At 36.8% G+C, this 20603-nt stretch overlaps 1 protein-coding gene across 1 annotated transcript; it reads right to left on the reverse strand.

Moving 5' to 3' along the window:
• Positions 1-358: 358 nt before the first annotated feature.
• On the reverse strand, positions 359-17555 carry syk (spleen tyrosine kinase). The gene is made up of 14 exons (XM_082541491.1): positions 17237-17555; positions 14247-14719; positions 12974-13134; positions 8760-8898; positions 8538-8619; positions 8331-8386; positions 7941-7997; positions 7154-7226; positions 4108-4267; positions 3332-3541; positions 2561-2750; positions 1693-1833; positions 777-889; positions 359-670 (listed from the first exon to the last, which is right to left on the reverse strand). The coding sequence occupies exons 2-14, from the start codon at positions 14646-14648 to the stop codon at positions 598-600; spliced, it is 1857 nt and encodes a 618-aa protein (XP_082397617.1). The 5' UTR covers positions 14649-14719; positions 17237-17555; the 3' UTR covers positions 359-597.
• Positions 17556-20603: the final 3048 nt, after the last annotated feature.

A 20603-nucleotide genomic window follows, 5' to 3' on the forward strand; every position in this document is an offset into this window, starting at 1 on the left:
TGTTTTTCTGTTCAGGAAGTGGCTCAACAATCCATTTGAATTGTTCTACTTTATTGCTCTTAGCTGAGGTAACCAAAAGCGCAAAATAGCAGCAAATCCTTCGTCAGATTTTGAGTTACTCTAATGTTTTATATGTCAACCAACCACTTGGTCACTGACTTTGACAATGTATATATATAAAATAATTTGAAGGCATATGAATGTAATTTATTCATCTTAGAATTGTTTATGCAAGTACAGAAACTCAGAGTGCTGAAGATGCTTAAACAAGGTCGGATTGTATGTTGATATTAGGAAGCTTATAGGAAAACAGTAAGTTATGTAGTTTTTAGGTATAACATCAGTGATTGCCGTGAAATAAGATAGACTTGTAACAGTTTATTATCATTTTCATATGGCTTACATTCAAGAACAAATAAATGTAATAGGAATTATATTTGCATAATCAGAGTTTATATTAAAAGAGAATATATTCCAGTTAAAGTCTATATTTTACAGCATTTATTATCCATAACAATCTCTGAACCAATATGTGTAAAAGCTCATTTTCATCATCAGCCACTAGTTTGCATAGTCTCATAACATTCAAGTGAGCAATCACTGTGCAATGTCGTAGTAATAATCTCGTAGTCTTGGCTCAACAACATTAAATCCAGGCCTCTCATTTGCCCTGGAAGACATGAAAATAACATGCAATAATCACAAAAGATGTCCATAAAACATAAACCGGTTTGCTGTTTGTTCAGCTAATGCCTTATGATGAACATGTTACTTACTTATATGTCCAGCAGGTCTTCATGAGCTCATACATCTCCAGTGGACACTTCTCTGGGGAGTCCATACGCTTACCACTTTCAATCATCTGCAGGACATCATTTCCTTTCATTCCCTGTAAGGAGTTAAAAATTCAGAACAAATAAGACGCCATCAAATAAATTAAAATGTAAAGGCATAGAGATTATCAAAGTCATAATTTTTGTGTTGCAACCATTATTTTTTAATAGCAATAAGAAGGTTAGTACATAATTCTAAAGTCACACACTAAGATTATTATCCATCTATCCATTCGCTTATCCTTTTCAGGGTTGCGGGGGGCGCTGGAGCCTATCCCAGCTGTCATAGGGCGAGAGGCGGGGTACACCCTGGACAGGTCGCCAGTCTGTCCCAGGGCCAACACACAGGGACAGACAACCATTCACACTCACACCTAGTGGCAATTTGGATTATCCAATTAACCTATCCCCACAAGCTGCATGTCTTTGGACGGTGGGAGGAAGCCGGAGTACCCGGAGGGAACCCACGCAAACATGGGGAGAACATGCAAACTCCACACAGAAAGACCCCGGCCTGATGGTGGAATTGAACTCAGGACCTTCTTGCTGTGCGGCAACAGTGCTAACCACCGTGCCAAGATCATTATGATACATGCAATTCATAGGTCAAGATTTCATAGGTAGACAGTGAGTACACATCACAAAATTATTCTATAAATTACAACTAAACAAATCTGAAACATTTGTTTTGTAGTCATTTAGTTTACATAAGACAGCAACTATAAAGAATAAAAATTAACAAAATAAAGGCTGCAACAGCTGTTTGAATATTAAACTAATATTCAAACAAAAACACAATGTGTGAGTGAGTGAGGTTACATGTGTCACCATAACTCCTTATATTCAATAATAATAATACCTTGTATGGTTTTTGGCCATAGGAGTAAGCCTCCCACATGAGCACCCCAAAGCTCCACACATCACTTTTGGATGAGAACTTGAAGTAGTTTATACATTCAGGCGCGTACCATTTCACTGGCCACTTCCCATGACCTTTTGCCTAAAGGGAGAGACACGCAAACATAACTAGTTTTAATTTCATGCCACACTGGTCATTTTGCAGCTTCAAATAACACAATGATTAGGACTGGTTCCTGGCAGTAGTGTTCACAATATGATAACAGATACAAGTAAGGCAGATTGACTGGTGTTAGTGTTACAGTTATTTTAATGCTTTACAGCAGGGATGGGCAAATCCAGGCCTCGAGTGCCGGTGTCCTGCAGGTTTTAGATCCCACTCTGGGTCAGCACACCTGAATCAAATGATTAGTTCATTACCAGGCTTCTGGAGAACTTCAAGACATGTTGAGGAGGTCATTTAGCAATTTGAATCAGCTGTGTTGGATCAAGGACACATCTAAAACCTGCAGGACAGTCCTTGAGGCCAGGAGTTGCCTACCCCTGCTTTACAGTAACACTTTCATTGAGAGTGACTTACTTTTAAACAAAAATCTAAGAGTGTTGATGCATGCTCAATCATGAAGATAAGGAAATCCCAAAAAGTTTGTGGGATTCTGTTCATGAGGACAGTTTTTTCAGTGGGAGAAATATTTTGTCAGTCATCAAAGTGACTTCTTTAGACAAAATGTTTCTCTCACTGAAAACGCTACGTCCTCACGAACAGAATCAACTTTTTGGGAAAAATCTAAGACGTTCATAGAGATGGACCATCAAGGCTTTTTGAGAGTATAAGGACAGATGACGTGTCATCCTATACCATATGTTACCTTGTAGTAGTTTTGATCCTCAGCAACAGCTTTAGAGAGGCCAAAGTCACTGATCTTGGCATAGTGCTGTGTGACCAGCAGTACATTCCTTGCAGCAAGGTCCCTGTGGACAAAGTTATGCTCCTCCAGGTACTTCATCCCCATAGACACCTGATGGACCAGCTCTGTGATATTCTTTATGGCCGTTTGCCTGGAGATGAGTTGTTGTTACTTTAACTCTAAAAGCCACCATAAACCTCACACAATATGAGAACTGTATTTTGAAATCTTTGATTTTTTTATATACTGTTATTTTGAAACTAAAACTTATAAATAACTTCACATTTAGAAAAAAGTGATTTGTCACTTCAATCTCCTAAACTAGCAGATTACAATATTGACCACAATACTAGAGTTTTGATTAAGAGTGAAATGGGATGTGTAGGTGTTTCAGAGAACACTGAAACAGAGAATGGAGAAGTACGGCATTGGATAGGATGTGTTTCTCAACAGACATTTGCACATATCTTAGCTGATGTGAATATTGCAAGCTCTAATTGCTACTGTGTAGTGCTCTTTTGTTGCTAATGTAGATACTTGTAGAATAACTTGTTATTCTACAAGTTACTTGAGTTACTTGTAGAATAACTCAAGTAACTTACCACAAAACAGTACCTTTATAAATAAAAATTCAGACTCTATCATAATGTACTTGCATTAATGTGAAGAAAAAAAAACAATGTTCAAACAAACCAAATTGAGGAAAGAGCAAGGCCAAGTCGCAGTACATACTTATTTTTCTGCAGGAACTTGTGGAGGGGTCCCAGCTCAGCCAGCTCCATAACTAGCATGAGGTTCTCTGCTTCACAGATACCAATCATCCGGACAATATACGGATTGTCCAGCTGCTGCATTACATTGGCTTCCCGCAGCATTTCGTCACGTACTGACTGGTTATTATCATCATTCTTCAAGACTTTAACTGCAACTGTCTTCTCTGTCCTGATATGCAACATGGATTAGTGTAAGTATTAATATGTTACTACAACAGAAATGCATTTTTCAGACATTTTGACTCATCCACAGTCAACATTCATCATCAGCAAAACAACATAGTGGTACGGATATCAATAGACACAACTGTCAATAAAGTAAACCAGTAAGACAAAAGCAGTATACACTTGCATTCTGTATAAAGGGGGGGGGGGGGGGGGGGGGGTGCTATAATGAAGCCATCTTTTAATGACTGCAGGGACCAAGACTGTGATATTTGTGTCCTGTGGACTTTGCTTGGTTTTGATTTGTATGATATGAGCTGTGTGTTTTTGGAATTTGAATAACCGATTGAATATTTCTTTGGGAAAACCATGAAACAAGATGTGCTGAACTCATGTTTTATTTTTTGGGTTATATCAGTGAATCACTGACAGTGAGTTTGCCTGCTGCAGTCAGCAAATCATAAATATCATTTATGATAGGGAGAATATTTTAAATTTGTAAGTCTGATCATTTAACAAAGCATTGTGGTGCAATGTTTGTATGTAGTAATATGGTTTAATGTAGCATACTTTCTCATCTTGTAGGTGCCTTTCATGACGGTACCAAAATTCCCAGAGCCCAGTTCTCCATCCTCCAAGAAAAGATGTGAGCGATCCACTGTAGAACTCCGCAGTTCATCTGGATCCGCATAAGGACTCTCATATACCTCTGTGTCCATTGGCATGGCCTCTGATGAAGAATTCAACATGTCAAAATTAGGAAGCAGTGAAATATTAAATGAAAACATGTGAATTTGGATTTTACAAGTTTAGAATGTTCTCTAGCCAAAATAATAGCTCGTTATTCAGGTAGATTTTCCCTATTCAGATTTATCATAATCTATCTGTCTACACTGTAAAAGAAAATCCTAATATAAAAGGATTTTACTGTGTATTTTACAGTTTTGTACTGTTCTTCTAGAATATCATTAAATTTACATCAATAGACTGTGATTTCACATTTCAAGTGTAAATTAACGTAAAATCACTGTAATGTAATAAAACACAATTTTCTTGTTTTTTAAATGTATTTGTCTGTACATATGCATATTTAGATTGTTAAAATACATTCACAAATGTATCATGATTTCACAAATATTTGTCCGTTATTTGAAAGATTGAACTGTTAAATTCAAATGTAATGCTATGGAAAAATATATAAAATGATTCTTATAAACTTTTTTTACATCAAATAATTATTATTATCATTGCTATTTAGGGCGATCGTGGCTCAAGAGTTGGCCGTTCGCCTTATAATCAGAAGGTTGCCGGTTCGAGCTCCGGCTCGGACACTCTTGGTCGTTGTGCCCTTGGGCAAGACACTTCACCTACCACTCACTGGTGATGGCCAGAGGGGAATTATAAAGTAGAATTGTAAAGCACTTTGAGGGTCTCAAAAAGTGCAATATGAATGCAGTCCATTATTATTTAAACCAACTGTTAAGTGTATATTTCTGTATATTTAAATATTATTATTCATATTGCCACATTAATTGACCTTGTTTATAGGTAATTTCATTAAATTGTTCCAAATTTAATGTTTCAAAGCACTTGAAAAAGGTAAAATCCCATGTAAAATTAGGGCAACAAATTGTATTTTCATTAATGGAAATAACCGTATTTTTATGAGTAAGTTATCTTCTGTTAATTTACGGTATTATTTTGGCGCCCCAGCTGCCGGAATATTACTGTTTTTTTAAGATGTTTTCTCTAACAGTGTAGTATGTCCCCTATATGAAAGCATAAAACTGATTTTACTTATTTTTGAAAAACATTGTACTGGAAAAAATATTGAAGGAGTACTGTACCTTTAGCATCACTCATTTGAAAGTGAAAAGAAATGCATTTTTTAAATCCGATTACTGTAATCCAAAAAATCTGTCATTTCTGACAGATTCAAGTTAAAGTTCATCCTAATTTTCCTTGAAGACTGGTCATCTCGAGTTACATTTTCAGGGTAAAGGAATAGTCTTGGTTTTTGTTAAACAAACAAAAATTAAAAGTATCCCTTGTCTTGTCTCATTGATATGGAGTCGTAGTGAGAGGCTTTCCTTTTTTGGTCTGGATCAGGTGACCTGGATGCTCTCTTGGTTAGGTCTATTCTGCTGACAGCACTAAGTACTTTCCTTTCACTCTCTATAGATTCATATGCCAATATTGCATGTGATTATCTTTTGTCTGCTTGTGTTTTGTCCCGTTTGTTGTATGCTTTTGTTACACAGAGCAGCTACGTGAACGGTACTCACACAGAGGTCAGTTATCTTTTTCATTTCTTTACATCTTCATGATATACAACTCTGGATACTGTAGCTCCCCAGAAAAAAAACCCTCAAATATACCAGGGAGTCTGAAATACTTGATCCCCTGGTATAATTCTCAATACACACCTTTAAAACCAATAACTAGTAAGCTAGAGATATTAAAATAATTACGTAGTCTGGAAAAATTGTTTGCTGCTTTATTTAAAAATAAGCCCTCACAAAGCTGGAACATCTTACTATTCATCGCTGGTTGAAGAAAATAAGGACAACCTTAGGTTTCTCTTAAGCACAGGCTGAAAACAAGTTTGTTTTGAGCCAACCATTCATTTAACCTTAATGACTTGATGAATTTCTTTACAAATAAAATTGTCACCATTAGAGAAATATTGCTTGTAACCATCTCACAGACATAATATTATCTACAGTTACTTTCAGTACCATTGGTATTCATTTAGAGTCTTTTTCTCCAATTGATCTTTCTGAGTTAACTTCCGTAATTACTTCCTCCAAACCATCAACATGTCTTTTAGACCCCATTCCTACAAGACTGCTCAAAGAAGTCCTGCCATTAATTAACGCTTGAATCTTAAATATGATCAACCCATCTCTAATAATGGGCTATGTACCACAGGCCTTCAAGCTGGTAGTAGTTAAACCTTTACTTAAAATAGTAACAGTTTTTACCCAACTCTCTTAGCTAATTATAGGCCAATCTCTAACCTTCCTTTCATCACAAATAAATTCTTGAGAGAGTTGTTATCAAACAGCTAACAGATCATCTGCAAAGGGAAAGTTTATTTGAAGAGTTTCAGTCAGGTTTCAGAGCTCATCACAGCACAGAAACAGATTTAGTGAAGGTTACAAATGATCTTCTTGTGGCCTCTGACAGTGGACTCATCTCTGTGCTTGTCCTGCTAGACCTCAGTGCAGCGTTCGATACTGTCGACCATAATATTCTATTACAGCGATTAGAGCACGCTGTAGGTATTACACGTACTATGCTGCAGTGGTTTGTATCATATATTTCTAATAGACTCCAATTTGTTCATGTAAATGAAGAGTCCTCTTCACACACTGAGGTTATTTATGGAGTTCCACAGGGTTTCATGCTAAGATTAATTCCTTTTACATTATACATGCTTCCTTTAGGCAGTATCATCAGAAGGCATAGCGTACATTTTCTCTGCAATCCAGATTACACCCAACATGACATAGAATCTATGCTAAATAATATTTACACAGTATGGAACATGCACAAGCAAGTTAGCAATTGAACAACAGTACATCAATATAGGGTTTGACAAAGGCAGTCTTACCTTTACCTTTACCGGGTATCCTAGTTTCATAAGGATTGGAGTTATCTGGAGGCCTGGGACGAGATGGTCGGTTCTGTTATCATCAGAGGAGACAGTGTTAAAGAACATTCATTATGAGAATGCATGAAGTATAGCTAAATAGCACTTACTGCTGAAAGTAACCTGCAATAAGTGAACACATGATTTCAAAGAAGGGGTTTAAGACAAGTTTACAGTCAGGGGGTATTTTGACTCTCAAACATCTCAAGCATAAAATCTCAGAAAAAATTAGGAAGAAGACTGTACAAGATAAAACTGCAGGATTCAAAAAGGGAAGAAAAAAAGACATCTGATCCAAAACTTAACTGTAACAAAGCCAGGCAAAAACAAGAATAAAAAAGAAAACAAAACAAAAGAAAAAATGGCAGAGGGATTTTAAAGGATGGAACATGTGGACAATATTATCACAAGCACATATAGAAAGCTACCAAATGGCTGCTTGTGGTTCTATAATGTAATTGCACTGGGTAACCTCTGGATGGTGTTAAAACATAATTACAAATACACCAACTAAGATGTCACACCAATTCAATAAGCTTGTGTGCACTGACATCCATTATTTACTTGGATGTGAGATCTATCAGAGGGATTAGAAAGGACATAATTCAAAGGACTAATATTGCAAGAAAGAGTTAGTAAATAGAAATCCACATTCCATTAGTGAAGAAGTGCAGAGGTAGAAGGAAGGTGGAGGTTACACACTGCTGTGAGCAACTATGACTGAGGAAACAGGATGTGTGTAATGCACCTTTTTTATGCCGGGAACTTTACTGATGATGGTGAAAAATCCATCTGTCGCACTTTGCTAAAAATCAAAATGTCAGAGAGGTTATCATTAATGGTAATATTAAAATCATGCATGAAATTATTACAATAGGAAAAAGATTAATGGGAAAAATAGCTCCAAACGAGGATGTGTGAAGTCGTCTGACACACACATTCATCTACACATTACAAGAAACATTTCTATGTTTGTTTTACCATACAGGGCTTCCTGAAGAAGCCATATCATTCTAATAATAAAAAACAACCCTTGTCGTAATGGTTAATGGTAACCCATACAGGCTGACTGCTGAGGCCAATTTAACCAGCATTTCTGTTTCAGTTGAATGTATTAATGCACATAGATGGAACTTACAATGGCAGAACCAAGTCTAGGATGGCCCGGTGGAAGAAAAGGCCGTCCTATCAGCCCTGTGAACATGGAATAAGACAAATGTTAATCAGCTGTGTATACAGTGTTATAATTTAGATTATTAGATATTAGTTAACATGCAGTGAAATTTGCTTTCAATGAAAGTCTTGCTGTAAACACATTTCGATTAGTTCTGTTTGTGTTTCTCACCAATATCTCCATCAGGCCTTGGACAGGGCTCTGTTAGTACTCGCAAAAGACCATCTGGTTTGTATGAGTAGTGCTCCACCAGCTGTGTTTAAACAGAGGTGTAGGCAGAGTACACACATAAGTTTTACCACCTCACCTTGTAATACATTATACAATTTCAAACAGATTAAGATTGTTGAAATGTTCTAAGTAGCCCATAAATATAAAGCACACTGGGATTACCTGCCACAAGGTGTCAAATTTCTTGCCCTCTGGAATGGAGAGCTTGCCAGCCGAGTCCTTGTCAATACGATAATGCATGACTTGTCCTTCATGCAGTAAACACAGAGCATAAGATCCATTCGCATCTCTCTGCCGAATCCTTCACATAGAAAAAAAAAGGGAGAATCGTTTGAAACAGTTTTTGTTTCTGTAGTTCATTATAAGTGGCGGAGGGCTTTCACTTTGGTGGCCTCAGAATCTCATCTCTGATTTTTGCAGATGATGTGGTTCTGTTGGCTTCATCGGGTGAGGGCCTCCAGCTCGCACTGGAACGGTTCTCAGCCGAGTGTGAAGCAGCGGGAATGAGGATCAGCACCTCCAAATCTGAGGCCATGGTTCTCAGCCGGAAAAGGGTGGAGTGCCCACTCCGGGTCGGGGATGAGTTCCTGCCCCAAGTGGAGGAGTTCAAGTATCTCGGGGTCTTGTTCGCGAGTGATGGGAGAAGGGAGCCGGAGATCGACAGACGGATTGGGGCTGCAGCTGCAGTAATGCGGACGCTGCACCGGTCCGTCGTGGTGAAGAGGGAGCTGAGTGTAAAAGCGAAGCTCTCAATTTACCGGTCGATCTACGTCCCTACCCTCACCTATGGCCACGAGCTGTGGGTAGTGACCGAAAGAATGAGATCGCGGATACAAGCGGCAGAAATGAGCTTCCTCCGAAGGGTGGCTGGCCTCTCCCTTAGAGATAGGGTGAGAAGTTCGGCCATCCGGGAGGGGCTCAGAGTAGAGCAGCTGCTGCTCCACATCGAAAGGAGCCAGCTGAGGTGGTTCGGGCATCTGACAAGGATGCCCCCTGGGCGCCTCCTGGGTGAGGTGTTCCAGGCATGTCCCACCGGGAGGAGGCCCCGGGGCAGACCCAGGACACGCTGGAGAGATTATATCTCTCGGCTGGCCTGGGAACGCCTTGGTATTCCCCCGGATAAGCTGGAGGAGGTGGCTGGGGAGAGGGAGGTCTGGGCCTCTTTGCTTAGGCTGCTGCCCCCGCGACCCGGCCCCGGACAAAGCGGATGAAGATGGATGGATGGATGGATAGTTCATTATATACATATATACCATTAAATAACTACAAAAATGTTCACATCTGACTGCAAACTGTGAATCAGTGATTAGGTGGTTTTTCAACTCATCTGATAGCTATTATGGAACGCAAAAGCAATGAATATCTTTTTTTACAGTTTCAAGATGTATTAACATTATTCATGCACAATACTTCAAGGTCACAAGAAAAAATGTCTATAAATGTAAAAAAAAATCCTACTTATTGTAGAGTCTTTACCTTATGCACCTTGAGGCAACTGTTGCGATTTGAAGCTATACCAATAATACTAAACTGAATTGGCCTAAAATCCTAGTGCTCATGAATGAACTCATGAATTTGTACATTTTTCTGTTTGTTTTCATTTATTTATTTTGCAAATTTACAACTTTAATTCAGAAAATTATGAATATTTTCCACTGCTGCGTCTGTATTGCTTTTTATTTATCTACGATGGCTCACTAAGCACAATGAAACCAAATATTAGTCTGAATTTTCAATTGAGAAATCATGTTACCCCGCCTATTACCACATACTGTGTCAGATGTGATAAGTTGTGGCTAAGTGCAACTTTTTTCATAGACTTGCATTTTAAAAAAAACCTCATCACATGGAGACATTACAGTAAATAAGAAGTAAGGAGAACTAAACAGGAAGTAAAACTAATAGCCTGTGTGCTATTATCAATAACTGTGCTCCAGAATGCTATGTGTGCAGTATGTGATTCACTCTTAACAAAATTTCAATAAAATTTGGAGACATAAGCATAACATGATGATGTGTTTCAGTGGAAAGTAAGTTTCCTGCTAGATGTTACATGAGAGAAGGGACAGAACAGTTACATTTTGCCCTGCTGTTAGTCTCCCTCTTGTTTGGCTACTTCAGGAAGTCCTTTGCAAACTGCCAGAGCGGAAACCACAGTGTGTTTGTGTGTTTGTGTCTCTCTGTGTCTGTATGTGTGTGTATGTGTGTGTGCATGTGTATGTTCCTCTCTTTCTTCAAGCGAGACCACAGCCGCTCAACTGAAGCTTGAGGTTCTATAAATACTTTACAAACTTTATTCAGTGGTTTCAAAGCAAAAAGACATTTTATGCATTTGACAAATGAAATGTAATAAGATGGAATGGAAGCAATACAGTGCTAACATAGCTGTGTTTGTTTAGACTGCTTGCATTTGTAGAATTTGATGTATTTCACTTACATTACAAAACCATATTAGAAAATCATATTTAAAAAATACTTTAACAACGAACAAATTGACATAATATGTATCTTTCAGTCTTCATCTATTCTCCACCTTTTTGAGAATAAAAGTTACATAAGAGAACTACTCAATAGGAAATACTCAAGAGTTCTGCCCCAGAGGAAAGGAAATTTCTAAATATTTTCATTGCCCAACCTATTTCTCAGACACATAACTGAACTGAGTTTCGTGTCATTGTGAGAGTTTAGTCATTTGCTATCTCTGAAAGGCAGAAGCTCCTGGAGGGAAAAAAGCTACCCTCAACTTTAATAATTTCTTTGCTTTTTCTTTTCTCACTTCACTGATCTTGAGTTCACAGCTCTTGAGATAACACTCAGAAAATGCAACAAAAAAGGATGACACTGCACAATCTTAGGAGTTCTAGTTTCAGTCCTGTACTTGCCCTGCTTGTTATTGTGTTTCTTCAGTATTTGGATGTTGTAAGTTGTCTGAGACTGTATTCTTTTGCTCACTAATTTTGTAAAGCTGCAGATAATATTACTATTTTACTTTACTTTTGCTGCTCACCATAGTCTTTCATTTGTCTCCTCTGAAATAAACATATAGTTAAGTTAGGTAAAGTAAAGGCAAACCAAATGCAAACCTCATGAGGTTATTAAAATGTCAAGTTCTGAGAGGATTTGGGTTACAGAATATTGTATGGCTTTCTTGAAAATAAATGAAAAGACTCTGTTGATGTTGTCTTTAAAACAGTGAAATAAATAACTGACTCAGTCCAATTCCAGGTGATGTTGCAGTGTTGTGTGTATAATGAATTAATTTACTGTTTTGGCCAGACCTCAGCAATATGAAGTAAGACAATGAATCTGAATAAGACTTCTACTGTCATTGAAACAGCTGAACGTTTGAGTCTGATTTCACTGTTTTACAGGGTTAAAACAAACAAACAAACAAACAAACAAAAAACCCAAAAGCATCCTTTTCTGAGTGAATTAATACATTAATATTAAATAACAAAACAATTTACTGTGCATGAACCACTTGTAGGTTTTGTCACATTTCTACCAATGTGGTAATGTTTTTTTTACTCTAGTTTATCCTATTTAGCAGTTAGGAATGCTATGAACACAATGAACATAGTGAACGTTAAACTAAAATATTTTTAAAATGCAAATGTAGTTGAATAATATTTTTTTTACCAGCTAACTTCTTACAAAGTGAAGCTAAGAGGAACTGAAATATTAAAACCACATTAAACCAATGTCATTTGTTTGTAAAACAACACCTCGTTACATTTTTCAAGGTCTTTTCTAGTGCCATGAGGGCCATTTTGTCACGGGCAAGAATGTAGAAGTTCAGCACGAGAATCACTGTATGAAAAATACAAAAAAAAGCCATTTTAAAAGCAATTAGTCCAGAGTCAGACAGATGTTTTAATATTTTGTCTTCCATCATGGTTAAGGTCTCTTCAGCTGTGTCAATTCAATGCACACTATTTGCACACACTATCAGTGGCAGGTTTCCCAGCTAAACTTGTACAAGTGATTCATTTTATTGAATAGAAAAATTATGAATATAAATATGGAATCGTAAAGTCCATAAAGAGGTTTTCTTCCAAGCCATAACTCTAAATGCTCTTCAGTTAGATTTTTCTACCCTGTCAGATAGAACTCAAATTCAATCCATGTAGTAACCGCAAGCAGTTCTTTAAAACTATGTTTTAACTGGTTTTCTAAAATTTATTGATCAGGACTAACAAAACATGAACATGAAACATGAAAAGACAATTATTTTTCAGACCAGAACCAAAAGACGCAGTGTAAAATTTTACCATGAGAGGAATGATATTATTCTTCTGGCTTTTTATAGGATTTTATACTACTGCCTGCAAACACAGCAAATAATTTAATAAAAAGAGAATTAATATAATACTTACAGAAACTTTCCATTTGCACGCGGGCCACATTGAAGCCTGGGCTCAGAGTCTTCTCGTGTTATTGTTCCATGAAACCAGGGCATTCTTTCATGAGCAGTGGTAGCGATGAGCTTCTCCAGCTGAGGTCGCTGGCTGATGATGGCCTGCTCCAAAGCTGCACCCTGCAAAAAGGCAACACACTTAGCTGCACTTGTAATATAAAGCTAGATTAATGCTGCCTACGTCCACCCAGAGCACACTCGTAAAACTCACTTTAACTCTAGATTTATCCAGGTATAATGGCTGACTTACATATTGCGCCTGTCTAAGAAGTGGTTTTATACATACATCCATGTGCAATTGAGAACAAGAGGTGACGCACAAGCAGCAGAGTCTGAGGAATAGTTGAGATAACCATTTATCTGGGCGACCATGGCTCAGGGGGTTGGGAAGCGTATCTGTAACCGGAAGGTCGCCGGTTTGATTCCTGGGCTCTCTGTCCTGGTCGTTGTGTCCTTGGGCAAGACACTTTACCTACCGCCTACTGGTGTTGGCCAGAGGGGCCGATGGCGCGATATGGCAGCCTTGCTTCTGTCAGTCTGCCCCAGGGCAGCTGTGGCTACAACCGTAGCTTGCCTCCACCAGTGTGTGAATGCGAGAGTGAATGAATAGTGGCATTGTAAAGCGCTTTGGGTGCCTTGAAAAGCGCTATATAAATCCAATCCATCATTATTGAATTTTCAGTATGGAAGAGACAGATTGGATACCACTATTGTTGTGGTGGAGATACTAGAACATCAACACAACCTGAGCTATCAGTTGCTATTTGGGCCTCCTGAAGTGAGCAATGCTTAAATGGAAATTTTGTTGAGTCCCTTCAACATTACTGGGAGTCCATGATGGTCTTATCTGGTCTGGTCTACTAATGAGGACAATTTTTAAAGGTAGCCTTTTGATCAAGATATGGTAACACAGTAGCATTATTTAAAAGAAGTCAAAGTAACATTATTACCAAAATTGGAGACAGACCAAAGTGACTTTCCTCTGACCTTCTTTACTTCCTGCAATTATATGCTTTTTCTAGGCCTAGGGTTTATTAACAAAATTTAATGTGTGTAAAATGTAAAATACACTTTTAACATCTCAACAATTATGTTGGTGACTTTTATCATGAATGTAAATAAAGCCCAAACTGCAAAAAACCATCATTTAGTTTGCTATGGTAGTCCATAAAATTCTGACTTCTCATTTCAAATATGGTTTTCTTATATTATATAATAGAGCTGAAACTTACCTGCAGGTTCCAGGTCTGCTTTACATACTCCCGTATGAGTTTTTCCTTCAGGTCCTCAAACGGCCCAACTTTCGGCTGCATGTTCTTGGGCCTGTTACAAGGCTTCTTCAGCAGACACACAAGACCGTCTGGTTCTTGGGAATGGTAGTCAATCACATCAACGGGACTTCTGTAGCTCTTACCACCAGCAATAGCATACATGTCATTGGGCTGTCTTTCAATTGTGTAGTGGTAACAACGGCCTGCATTTGACACGGACAGTGCAAAGCCTCCAAGATAGTTTCGGCTTTGGCGTAGGAGGTACAGGCCATTGCTTAGGCCTGTCTGCCGCAGGTAGTCCTCTGCCTCTTCCCTGGTAATATTGCCATAAAAGAATGGCAATGAATTTACATTGTCAGCCATACTGGCTTTTGGTGAGTGGCTCCCTTTAAGGAAGTCCCTTCACAAACTTCTTCCACTAGGATGAAATTCACCTAAAAACAAAAATTGGAAACAAATAGGAAATGAGACAGATTTCAAGTAGAATTGCATGACATGATAAATCATTTAGCACTGAATCCCACAATCGAATCACAAACAATAAACAATCCCAGCATATGGTGACTGAAAAGTCAACATGTGTGATGATTTTCTTAGTTTGCAAATGTGTATTCCATTTTGTGTTTTGAGTCTTTCATAATGCAAAAATGGTGATTAGTTTCTGCCTGTTTAAACACAGCAGTATTTTTGTTTCCGGGGAATTTTTTGTTTTGTGTTATTTTTAACTCTGTCTAAATTTGCACAGCACAGCTGCTCTTTTGCATGAAAACTAAAATCTGAAAAAACAATAACTTTAACCATTTGAAGCACAATATTTAAATGGCTCAAGCTCACTTTAAGTTCCCAGAAGACATGACGTGATAGTGTTTATAAAATTTGGATACTTTTTTTTTTCGTGTAGAGCTGCCTACCTGCTTTGCAATGTAAACTAAAGCACATAAAGCAAGTTATCATTGGGTTTCAGCAGCATTGCTTTTTGAACTCACAAAGGTCAGAAATAAGTCTGAGCTGTCAAAGGTTTTGGCCATGTTTTAGCCATAAAGACACCACATAGACAGGTTCCTGACTTTTTCACCTATTATTGTCTTTACTGTGTTTTTAGGTTCTTATGTGGAACTAACCTGACCAAGTCACCAAAATATAAGGATTAATTTGCCTTTACTAACATTTTAAAGATACCAAAGTATATCCTGGACACCAACAAGTGATAGATCAACTTTGGGAAGAAAATAACTTTGACAAACCACTTCCTTCTTTGAGAGAAATATGAATCTATTTTAATGCTGAATGCAGACTGCAACTGAAAGTATGACATTTTTTTGCTGGTTAGACAGAACCATTTCAAATTCAACAACCATTAATGTACACATAATGAAAACTAAAACTCAGCTGAAAAGTTGCAAGGATGGTGACCTTAAAAACCTGACCATCATTGGTAGGCCTTTTTTTCAGATCACTGTGCGCATGATTAGTTTCAGCAAGACAATTCTAGCTTTTCTTAAAGTAAAGTGACCACAGTGATTATAAAATGAAACCTTAGATTAACCGATTAAATAAAAGAATAAATAAATAAATACAAGGTTTAGACATTTTTTTAACTGTTGCAGATATTAAGACAGTGCACTGACCTTGTTTTTATGACCCCATTGTTCCATTTAACAGTTAACAAAATCTTTCCTGTTTGTAATGCACAACAGTCTAACATTGAAAATAAAAATTTAAAAGGGAATAAGCTGCACATTTGTGACCTAAAATAAGCAGCTTCTGGTATTTCCTGACAATGTCATCACACTACAGACCTCTTGAACTCTGCTCTCCTTGAGAATCTACCTTCCTTTCAGACTGTTTGATGTTATTTTTGATTGAGTTGTACTTTGTATTTTTTGTTTTCAATGAAATGCTAGTCACTAGAAGTTAATCCTTTTTAATCATTTTACTTGCTAAGCAGGAATGTACAAATAGCTTTCAATGTGCAGAAAAAACAATTAAATCTAGCATCCATAACTTCACACGTAGAGATAGATATATGGTAGAACAGCTACTAAATGGAGTAGGGTTTTCCTTTTCTTTAACGAAACACGGGGACTACAAATAAATTTCCCTCAAAAATAGAATTAATGTTAGAGTACTTTTGTATAAAAGCTGTCCCGGATCTCATGTCATAAATATGTCACACTAAAATGCTGTCACTGTCTCTGAAGACAGTTCAGATAGTTAACTGTAACACTTTTGTTTACAGATAAATTTGATGATATTTTTTTTTAAATCCAAATTTCAGTACTGGGCATCCTTTAATGTGTCACACCCAAACTCTGTGGTGTCATTCAATGGCTTATGCAGTTGGAAAGAACCCAAAGACACGTGCCAGAAAAAAAAATGCTATGCTAGACACAATTATTTTTATTTCTTGATCAGTTTTTAGCTGAGACAGTTGTTTCAGTGAAATCATGCTGAGTATTTGAAATGTCTGGTGTTTTTTTTAGGCTCAGAAGTGGAATTAAGCACTTTGGTCAAATGTATTTTATTATTTTCCACAGCTGAAAAAAGATGCTAAAAGTGCCTCCTGATAATCTGACACTGTAGATAACACGAGATCCAGAACATTCTTTTCTCTTTTCTTTAAAAACCCTATTAGAATGGTAAAATAAGAAAACAATGGCCAAATCACTTAAATGATTTTAAATGTGTTATTCATTGAACATAATTATTACTTCCCAAAACAAGCACAGCAGCAAGTGACAAATGAACAAATGAAAATGATCTCACACTGTAGGGCAGATTTTTTTTTCTGATCAAAAACAAGTCAGCAGTTAGTGAGAAATGGTAAGCCTCGATAAGACAGTAAAAAAAAGAGGAAGTATAATTATTGTCGTTAACGAGACAGTCAAATGTAGCTTACTGGTCAATTTTAAATAGTCGTTTTTGAAAGAAGACACAAAGACTACACTTACTGTAGATATTGTTGTGAACTAGTTCCACTGTTCAACTTCAGAGCCCAGTTGAGTTTTTCAGCCCTTCAGTATATCAACTTCCAACAGTCTGAGCAATACATGAACAGGTCATCTTAAATTCAGTCAGCTCCTGACAAAAAAAAAAAAAAAAAGTGCTGTCAATATCTCATAAAACCAGGGAGCTTACACTCACGGGTATCCTGGTTGTGTTTTCCAGCTGAAGCAGGTTAACCTTTACTTTAAGTACTGACACACAGTAAAGCGGTGGAGCTCTGAAGCTTCCTCATTTCAACGACTTCCTTGACAATTTAACTCTTATACTTCCCTTTTTTAATCTGCACACTGACCAACAAGACAACAGGAAATGATGTGGCAACACCAAAAACGCAAATAAAATGTGTAATTCAAATTCATCGTTAACTCGGGTGGAACGTTATTTTTTGGGGGAAATTACTGTTTGATATTTTCTTTCTGGCCTGTAAAAAATGTGAGATTATCTAAGAGAATGTACTTGTTAAATATAGTTCTTTTTCATCTATTTCTTGTATTTAAAAAAATGTTAACATTTGGCTTTTTTTGGTATGTGCTATGATGTATTTCACATGTTTTATCATATCTCGAAAATTCTAATCTTATAATGAATTTTAGAGCTGTTTTTTCCGAGCTTGGTGGGTCTTCAACATGTTTATGTCAGTCATGTTGTTCCATGTTATCTTCAATCTCATCATCTTTAGTTTTAAAAATTATTCTGGATAATATTATATAAATATTTCTTCATAAGTGAGCTTGGCTGTTACCTGCATGTATTTACTGTTACCTGTGTTCCCAATTGAGAGTTTTATGTATTTTTTAAAAACAGGTAATAAACGTGATACTTCGAGTTTTCTGACATCAACACTTTGAAACTCTCGATGTGTGTGTGTCAGTATAAAATAGCACAGGGTGGTGGAAAGCAGACAGGGACAGTCAGTCACTCGTGTTTACCACTCAGGAAGCGCCAGCTAGCTTTGGTGTGTGTAAAACTCGTCACATACTAAAACAAAGACACACATGCATGCATATGTACATCCTCGATCGTCCTTGAAGCTGCAAGCTCTGGCTGATGTGGTCATGGCCAAAATGTTTCCAATCAGTTGCAAGTAAGCTGAAAATTGCACAAAAATGTAAAATGCATGAACTACAACTGTAAGGAGGTGGTGTGTTTCTGTAACTTTGTCAAGACCGTTTAAAACATTTCCTTTCAGAAGTATAGTGTGATCACACCAAGTTTCTCACCTACTACTTATACTTACGTTTCTCTTCATCTCTAAAATGGGCTGGTTTAACTATCCTGTTTGACCTGTGGATTTTAATTGGAACAGAATGAAATATCCGTCTATAGTTTAAAACATTATTAAACAAGGATGTAAATTTATGAGGTTATGTGGTTATAAAACTCTTTGGTGTGTAGAGTTATATCTCAGACTCTTAGTGGTTTACACACATAATGAAAACTTTACAGTACATTACAGTAAATCGTTTGCAAACATGACTAAATTCTGAATACATTTAATGCTCTACTAGACTGTAACTGGGTGGTTACCAAAATAATTTGAAAACACAGTTATGCATGAAAATCAAAACACAGAGCTAACTACTGTTTTAGTACTTAGTACCTTTATTTATCATAATGATCTTTATCTCTGCTTTTTTTTTTTCTTTCTTTACAATTTGATAGCACATATCAGAATGTATCTAAGTGAGTACAAAGGAAATTCAAGAGTGTTTTTGAAGTTATTGAAAAAATACCAGTCATGATTAAAATGAACAGACATTATTTTTTTCATCAAGAAAAGGCTCGTTTTTGTTTTGGGTTGCTTTTACAATTTCAGATAGTTAAAGCCAAATAAAGAAGGATTTTATTTAAAAATAAAACTGTGATGTTACAAGTATAGAAAAAAACTCTGAATCACTTGATCCTACTGCAGTAATCTCTGTGACTGGGTCTGAGTAAAAGTAAAAGAGAGAAGGGCATGAAAGAGATTGTGTAACACTGACATTTCAAGCTAAAGTTGTTTTATGCAGATTTAACTTTAACTTCAGGGCTAAGGAGGCTAAGGTTTCTTTGGAGTTGATGCTCAGGGGAATGGAAAAAATCTCAACCTATGATGTCAATTGTACATTTAGTGGTCTTTGTACTGTAACCTTATTGCAACTATGTCAAACTTATGTGTCTTACCACTGTGGAGGAAGTGAACTGACTTCACTTTCTCAGCTGTTTTTACACAACTTTTAATTGTTACCTTCTGGGTGTAAATTAAATATTAAGAGTAACATTTAAGTGCTTGCATGTATCCAAAATGGTCAGGTAATACAAACGTGACTTCACCGGTACCTTCTGAAATGCAGTGACATACACATACACAGCTTTAGTATGCATTCTGACCACTTTTAATTTTAGTGACAGTTGGGAGAATTTTTTTAAAGGTTTTATTTTGAAAGTTTGATTATCAAAATTCTGTTAACATAAGCATCACTACTGGAAGATTTCATTTACCTACCGGTATATACCATATGGCTCCACCTTGTGGAGAGCCATACCATCTCAACATTGCACAAACCTCATATATGCTACAATAATGATGTATACTCTTTAGATTAAAAACCATCATACACGTTAGCACTACACTGAAAAAATAATAGTGCACACTCGGTTAGCTTAACATGCTATGGTTATATGATCTATAAATACCACAAACAAAGCTCAGATTAAACCTTTAAATGTTTAATATCTGTCTAAAATACTAATGTTTTAACCAGTACATCTGAACAGTGACATACTCATATTCTTCAGGTTGGTCAGATAAAAATAAAAATAAATTTAAAATGAACTGGCAGCAGGTCTCTACTTTAAATATAAATAGTGTCTACCACTTGCTTCTTCTGATGGTTTCCTAGTGTACTATCAAGTATCTTGTGTACTTTTCTGTACATTATTTTAAACTGTACTTTCATGGACGAGTGCTAGTGTGGGTGTGCTTAACTTGTATATGGCATAAATGCTTATTGAGTTCTTCTGCCTATGTTCACACTGCAGTAGAGCTGCCGTATTCATGTTGTAATTATGTTCTCCTTTTTGTTTCCATCAAGTTCGTGTTTTCTATAATTAAACATTCTCAAATGGTGTGTTGCACCATGTCTTAAATACATTTCTTTCCTTTTCTGTTCAGGCATCTGTATGCTGCATATTTAAATGATCATTATTCACCATATTATTTTTTTCTTATAGTCATTTTACTTTCAGAAACAGATCAAAGAACAGTGTTTCTTAAGAGCAGTGTTGATCATTTATTCCCAACCTTTTTTTTACTGTCTCACAACTTGATTT

Source organism: Aulonocara stuartgranti, assembly GCF_965226115.1.
Source record: "Aulonocara stuartgranti genome assembly, chromosome: 7".
NCBI classification, from domain to species: domain Eukaryota; kingdom Metazoa; phylum Chordata; class Actinopteri; order Cichliformes; family Cichlidae; genus Aulonocara; species Aulonocara stuartgranti.